Source organism: Bactrocera oleae, chromosome 2 (assembly GCF_042242935.1).
Source record: "Bactrocera oleae isolate idBacOlea1 chromosome 2, idBacOlea1, whole genome shotgun sequence".
NCBI classification, from domain to species: Eukaryota; Metazoa; Arthropoda; class Insecta; order Diptera; family Tephritidae; genus Bactrocera; species Bactrocera oleae.
Window position 1 is genome coordinate 20,829,141 of NC_091536.1, and position 7,551 is coordinate 20,836,691.

The 7,551-nt window shown below is 39.0% G+C and overlaps 2 protein-coding genes across 3 annotated transcripts; one reads left to right on the top strand and one right to left on the bottom strand.

Annotated features, from left to right (window-relative positions):
• Positions 1 to 48: 48 nt before the first annotated feature.
• On the top strand, positions 49 to 4,916 carry LOC106621465 (ice-structuring glycoprotein). 2 transcript variants are annotated; one of them, XM_014240355.3, is made up of 6 exons: positions 49 to 213; positions 275 to 429; positions 486 to 635; positions 722 to 924; positions 986 to 1,185; positions 1,242 to 4,916. In XM_014240355.3, exons 2-6 carry the CDS (start codon positions 305 to 307, stop codon positions 4,674 to 4,676), a joined length of 4,113 nt encoding a protein of 1,370 aa, XP_014095830.2. In that variant the 5' UTR covers positions 49 to 213; positions 275 to 304; the 3' UTR covers positions 4,677 to 4,916. The 2 variants fall into 2 exon arrangements, with proteins under 2 accessions (XP_014095830.2, XP_014095831.2); XM_014240356.3 differs by having other exon boundaries at positions 290 to 429.
• Positions 4,710 to 7,210, bottom strand: Vps45 (vacuolar protein sorting 45). Its single transcript, XM_014240357.3, has 4 exons — positions 7,031 to 7,210; positions 6,767 to 6,965; positions 5,627 to 6,708; positions 4,710 to 5,555 (listed from the first exon to the last, which is right to left on the bottom strand). Exons 1-4 carry the CDS (start codon positions 7,121 to 7,123, stop codon positions 5,202 to 5,204), a joined length of 1,728 nt encoding a protein of 575 aa, XP_014095832.2. The 5' UTR covers positions 7,124 to 7,210; the 3' UTR covers positions 4,710 to 5,201.
• Between the last annotated feature and the right edge of the window lie 341 nt (positions 7,211 to 7,551).

The window sequence follows — 7,551 nt, forward strand, 5'->3', positions numbered from 1 at the left end:
AACTCCGTGAACGAATTGAGAAAAATAATACAAGTTCACTTAAAACTATTTCGTTGGCAATACCAGACGCCTCCTTGACGTTTTAGAAATAAGGCCATCACGTTGCAAGTAGAATTTTCGAATTTTTGCGAAATTTATACAAGGAGTTTGATACATTATACTGGCGTTTATAAAATATTTTCAATATAAAAAAAATCATTTCTAGTGTATTGTGTATGTTTTGTATTGTGAGACATTTGCGTATTTTCTTTTAGAACAAACTACTTAATTTTAGAACATTAAAAACTAGTTTAAGAAGTGCGTCATGGACAAGAATGGAGCAATGGACAGGCGTTTCAGTTTAAATATGACAAGTTTACCCAATCCAATTGCAGAATCAACATGTGTAAATTTGAATGGAACCACAAGTGCTGTTACTGAAAGAAATAGGTAAGAAATGCAAAAATGTTCAATGCGATTATTTAATGTTATATTTTGTACAACAGCGCTGTTAATCAATTTCGCTGGGGAGGTAGTCCTATTAGTCCAAAAAACCGTAGTAATTCAAGTCTTGGCATAAACAGCAGCAGTGCAAACAGAAATAGAGCTACCAGCCCACAGAGAACTAGACTGAACCTCAGTAAAATTGATCCAAGGTAAAAAATGTTGCTACATTCTTATTAATAATGTAATTGTACGTTTAATAATACTTATTTAATATATTGTACACTTGCAATTCTAGAACATATGCAGATGTTCAAAGTCGTGGATTGGTGTCACGTATTATACAATATCACGAAAGTGGTTCGCGTCTGAACCGCAGTAAGTCTACTAGTAATCTGTGCAGCAAATCTGGTAAATCTTCAATAGCTCAACTTCAGAAAACTGATTTACCTTACCGCGCAACACAGCAAAATGTAGCAATGACACGAATTGCCCCACCAAGTACGATTTTTTCCATAATTCAAATTATTAAAATCGAATAAAATTATATATTTCCTTTTAGAAAAATCAATCTTTTATGGCAATACATTGTCGAGTTTACTGCGATCGAATTCTGTGATTAGTGCTCAAAAGAGCGATGAGGAAATATCAAGCGAAAATCGCCCCATTTTGCATCCACCTCCAACAGAGAATGAGCTGGCGCCAACGCGCAGTGTTTTAGATGTTCTGAAAGAGATATCACGCAAACGTATAAATAGTGATGTAAGCATACACATTAAAGCTTATCTTACGCAAAATAATAAGTATATTTATTTCAGGATTCTGATGGAATACCTGACGTCAATAAAAAATACTGTAGCCGCGAAAGTAACGATACGTCGTACGATCCGTCAACTGTTTCTCTTGGAGTTCGTAGCATAGGAATGCATAACATGAATCCTCCATCAATTCATGTACCATCACAAAGTTTTAAAAGGCAGCGCGAGCAAATAGTGATTCCTTCATCCCATACGCAAAACATGAATAGTGCTTGTGGAACTACATTTTCAAGTGTACGTTTCCCATTACAAGCACAACATTCGCCAGAACAAATTGCAAAGAAACGATTGTGTAGTTTCAATAACGATATAACCAGTTCACTGAGTTCAAGTCTCATACATGCAAACAAACGGAAATTTTACGAACAACAACTTTCTAACAAACAGCGGTCACCACCATCTGGTACGGAAGAGTATGAGACACAAAAATCGAAGATACATCGTCAACAATCCGATCTGCGATTCCACCAATTAACTCAGAGTTTGAGTTGTAATACACCAATAACGCCTATACCAACGACACCGTTATCTCAAAGTACTAGCGTAGCGCCTATTCAAAATAAAATAGTAAACGGCACTGACAGATTGGCAGAAAGTGGAGGTATAGTCAAACGTACTGTGTCGGAACCACCGTTGTTGCTTAATAATCAAACGCAAAAACCGAAAGTAACGCTATTCAATCGTAACTACAATGAATCAACAAAACTTAGTACATCTGATAGTAATAATGGAGAATTATTAGACAATACTATTGCTGTGGATGATGACGAATGTGCTGATATACAATTCGTGAAGCCGAAAAAGAGCTCTACGATAGTAAACAAGAAAAATCCACTGATTGAACGCACCCAAAAATCAAAATTGGCTATGATGCTAAGTGGTCTGCGTGGAGAAATTTATCAAGGCGAAGATGGTTTCGATGAGGTGGATAAATTATCGAATAAAACTTTAGCTAGCCCAACAAAGGAGAGCAATACCCCAACAGAAAAAGATTTATCCGTTAGAAAAGTGAAGACATCAATAGCTTCTACAGCAACCACAATCACTACACAAACTGCGGCTAATTTTGCAATAAAAAATTCAGATAAATCTGTTATAACATCGACAAGTGCATTGGTTCCACCTGCGTCAGCATCTGATAATACTACAAAAAGTACTATCCTAACATCAACTGTTGGGGTGTCATTAAGCAGTTCCACACCAATCTTATCTATGCCGGCAGCTTCAACAACAACTTCAATACTTAGTGATTTCAAATTGGCACCCTCACTAGTTGCCACCAGCACCTCAGCTTCAATAAATGCGTCGCCAACAATAAGTTCAACAAGTATCGCTACAAAGACAGCATCCCCATTGGTCGGTCTAAAATTAACCCCGCAAAAACCTATTATTAACTTCGGTAGCAGTACAAGCTCATCCGCGCCGACAATCAATTTAAATGCCACTACCGCAACCGCAACCACCACCACAACATCTTCCGCTGCTGTACCGCAACTTCAGGGATTTTCATTCGGAGCCCCAACAAATACCACTTCAACAACTGCAACACCAATAACAAAAACTGATGTTGTTACCTCGTCGGTTAGTGCTGGCGGATTTAAATTTGGAGTAACACCGAAGCCAGAAGTTTCAACGACGGTAACAACAGCGCCAGCTGTATCTGCATTTGGCAATTTTGGAAACTCTATGACAACAACATCAACGCCAGTTTCTTCAGAAGCAGCAAAACCAGCAATGGCGTTCGGTGCGAACGCTATTAGTACAAGCGCAGCAGTTGCCAAGCCCACATTTAATTTTGGTGGCAGCATTGCAACACCAGCTCTAAACGCAAATACGACAGCTGCAACCACTTTCAACACTGTCGCCACTGGCACATATACCTTTGGCACTGCAACTAATTCAACAACCACTTCAGCACCATCGACAATGGTCCAACCAATTGTATCTACAGCGCAATCGGCAAGTGTGTTTGGTAGTATTGCAACGACTAATACTTTTAAGGGTACAACAGAGGCGGCTGCAAAACCTTTCGCTTTTGCCACAACCACTAGCACCGCACAGAACACCTCTGCGCCAACAACAGATTCAGCTTTTTGCTTTGGTGGCTCTACTGTCACCACAACAAACACCGGAGCTCCTGCCGCAACTGCCACTAATCTTTTCGCTTTTGGAGGTCAAAAGTTGACTGCTGTAACCACTACTGCAAGCACTCCCTTTGGTTTTGGCGGTAAAAACCAAACAGCGGTTGCAACAACTACAACAAACGCCAATGTCAATAAGGCGGCTTTCAGCTTCGGTGGCGAAGAAAATAGTGTCGCAACCAACACAAATTCTTCAAGCGGTAATCTGTTTGCATTTGGCGGTTCATCCAAGACGAGCGATAACAAGATATTTGGCACAAATACTCCAGTTGCTAACAATTTACAATCAACAAGCGGCCACCCAATTCAGCAGGCCGCATTCACTTTTGGTGCGGCTGCTGCCCAAAGAGCGACTCCAACATTCGGTGCCGTTAGCAGTGTTGCGTCTTCGAAACCTGCATTCGGCTCTACTACAACAGCAGCAGCAACCGCTCCTTTTGCGTTTGGTGGCAGCAGTGCCAATAAATCAACACCAACAGCATCGACAGGCGTTGCAAACAACGCCCCAACTGGAGGATTTAATTTTGGAGCATCCAATGCTGGTGCAATCAATGGCAGCAACACATCATCTACCAATATATTCGGTGCGGCAACACCAACGCCGTCGACAGCCGGCACCAGCATTGCGAAGCCTCCATTTAACTTTGGTGGTGCAACAACAAATAACAGCGATAAATCTATATTTGGCGGTAGTGCAACGAGCAGCACCACAAACGTCGCCAGCAGCAACAATGCATTCGGTGCGGTCACAGGTGCCAATAATAATCAAACGAATAAAACGTTTAACTTCGGCGGCCCTACAACGGTCAATAGCAACAACACTTCATCGAATCTATTCGCCGCAGCCGGCAACAAATCGACAGTCGGCGGCTTTTCTTTCGGCACTAGTACAATGGGTAATAAGCCACCAGCTGTTGCATCTAATGCCACACCGTTCGCATTCGGTGGTGGATCAACAAACGGCGGTGCAACGGCTACCGCCATCGCAGCACCGTTTAGTTTCGGCAGCAGCACGGGAGGAGCGCCAGCTAACAAAACATTCTCTTTTGGTAGCACCGGCAATGTTTCAGCGCCGCCAGCAGCAAACGTAAGTAGCATTTTCGGCGGCGCCCAGCAAACTTCAGCAACGGCCTTTAGTTTCTCAGCAGGTGCATCAGCTCCAGCTGCACCTTCAATTGTGACAAATATATTTGCACCACCCACCGCACCTGCTGGAGCTGGGCCGATTGGTGGGGGTGCTGCAGCAACTGATCGTCCCATACGTCGCGCTACACGTCGGTTGCAGAAAACTTAGCAACCATAAGAACTAATTGACAAAGGATAAATGTTATCATCCTATAGCTAAAAATAACGGTTATATTTATTTAAATAATTTAACAATACATATTTTGCAAACATTTGTTATTGACGGTATATAAGCTAAAAATATAAGAGTCACATATTTTCGTTACAGCAAGATTGTTTAATAATATGAAGCCAAGCAAAAATAAACCTTAAAGAAATTCAATAAATGCGACTATATACAACTTCAAAATCCCCATATTGTTCTTTCATTGGAATGGCTAAAGCTTTTAACAGAATCCAACATTCGTTAGTGATTTGTGTTTACTTTTTAGAGGAGCCAATTTAAACAATCAATCTTACAGTAGGTCAATAAATAATACGAATAAATAAAAATATTACAAGCCATACATAAATTGTATATGGCATATATAGGAATATTATATAATTAATAAATACATGTTTACGTATGCATATACATATGTACATGCATAGAACTTAGCTTTATACAGCCTTTTGGATACTCCAACAACACAAATTAATAGTTATCACTTGAAATGTATTTTAACATTGTTTTTGTGTGTTTAAATTGAATGCCATCGGTGGCGTTCAACACCTCATTTATGAAACTTTCTGAATTGTGTATAGTGGTGCCGCCCAATATCACTTTGTAACCGGCATTATTAAGCTGATGTACTGCAAGTGCTTCTTCATATGTTGCGCCGCCAATAATGAACACGACCACCTCTTGCGGTGGACGACGGAAAGGCACAAGCTCAGAGTTGATGGCGGGGTACATAGGGTCTAGTTCCCGACCCTTGAAAACTTCCTCTAACGTTTCTTTGAGCAGTGGTGTATGTTGCGTAAAAACGTTCTCCACGCCCTTTAAGCCCTACATAACGAAACCAATTTTAGAAAATATTTGCGTTACAAATTGTTGTTTTCGAAATTATTGTCTACAACCTTAATTAAGTTGCGGGTCAGTTTGACGGCATCGGATATGCGCACCAAGTTGAATATTTCTCCCTGCCTCATATGCGTACCAGCATATTCAATTAAACTAGGCACGATTGCTGTTTTTCCACCACGTGTTTTAATAATTTGCAATAAGCTCGAAGTATCACAATTGGCATGTCGCTCATAACGCAATGCATAAAGCGCCACTAGTTTTATAGCATCGTCGACCGAAATGCGTTCATCGGCTATAATTTTTCGTATACGCTGTAACTGTGCCGAATGTTCCGCTTTACAGGCAACTTCTTGCTCCAATTCGGATACTTCGAAAAGGTTCCGTTTAGTGGTAAGTGCTGACAATTCACCCATTATGCAAAGATGTTTTTGTACCGTACCAGACATTTTCTTGAACTGTGGATATGTCTCAATGAAATTCTTCATATCAGCTATACTTTCAACTTTTTTCTGATCCTTAGCTTTACGCTGGAACTCCTCCATTAAGTTTTTGATTGTAGAACCGATTTCACCAAAATTTGCGTACATATTATTGCCGTAGAACTCATCCTGATCACCGGATAAAACGAGCTCTTTATAATCTTTTGGTATACCCGGTATGTTAGAGAGATCAACGCGGTTGTTATGTATATTTAATAGTTCATGAACCATTGCTTGATATGTCCACTGATGCAACAATGGCGTAACAGGATCGTCACGACGATCCAATATAAGCAGTAATGGTGGTGCTGCGCCATTCTCATGGGTGCGTGAAAAATCAAAAAGACTTGACTCTTTACAAATATGCTCATATATTTGCTTTGCCAATGTTTGCGATACGACTGAACCAGCGCGATATCGTATAACCGGATTGAGCTTAAGAGATAATAATACGGCTAACACTCCTTGCACTGTGCGTCCAAGCGCGTCCGGCAGCCAATTTAGACGATACATACTGCTATTTATGTTGAGTGAAAACAAATTTGGATTTACACATAAATAGTCTGCGTATACTTCTTTCACTTCGCGTACTGATTCACTTTCATCGCACTCTGCTAGATATTTAATGTCAGTGCGTGGAATGATGTTACTAAAATCTATTGATTGAGTTTATATGGGTGGAAATGAAAGAATTTATATAATGTCATTACTTACAAATAAAATAGGCACCATATTTGGGACTGCGGAGTTCATCGGCTAACAACTGTATGTTTTGTTTAGTAGGCCTTATAAATACAATGCATTTAAGATTTTTCATGCGCTCATTAGAACGACCCGAATCAAGACGTTCAAACAAATAAACCTCTCGTTGAAGCATGTCCGATTGGCTGAAAGCCATTGATATTATACTTGTCTATAGATATTTCAGTTATAAATTTTATGAAAACTAATAAGCATCTGTAATCTGTAATTACATACCGTCTCTTTGTCCAGCAATATAGTCTTCATTCCCGGCCCCGATTCATTACACATTTTTTCCACGTACAATTTGATGGCTGTAATTAAATTCATTATTGCAAAGATTTTGTTCAAATCCAAATTCAATTGGTAAATTTTAATTTTTTCTCAGATGTACAAAATATGCTTCTTGATAATAAAAAACAATTATTATATGTAAATATTACCAGACGAATGTAATTATATTGATATTAAATTAAATGAAAATATATTTTAAACAGTGCTCTCATCACATTATTTATTTATATAAATCCAAGAAAATGATCACATTAATATCAATTTTTACTTTCACTTTAATAATATTTGATATAAGTATATTTTACAATATTTGAGTTAAAAAGGAAAAATTGGCAACATATTTAATCAGCTGACTGTTTGTTGTTGCATTTTTTGGGGCCTTCTTTCTATCAACTCGACAATAATTATAGTTGTAAAACTCATTTACAGCTTTTACTTATTATTATTAAAAATTATACTATATA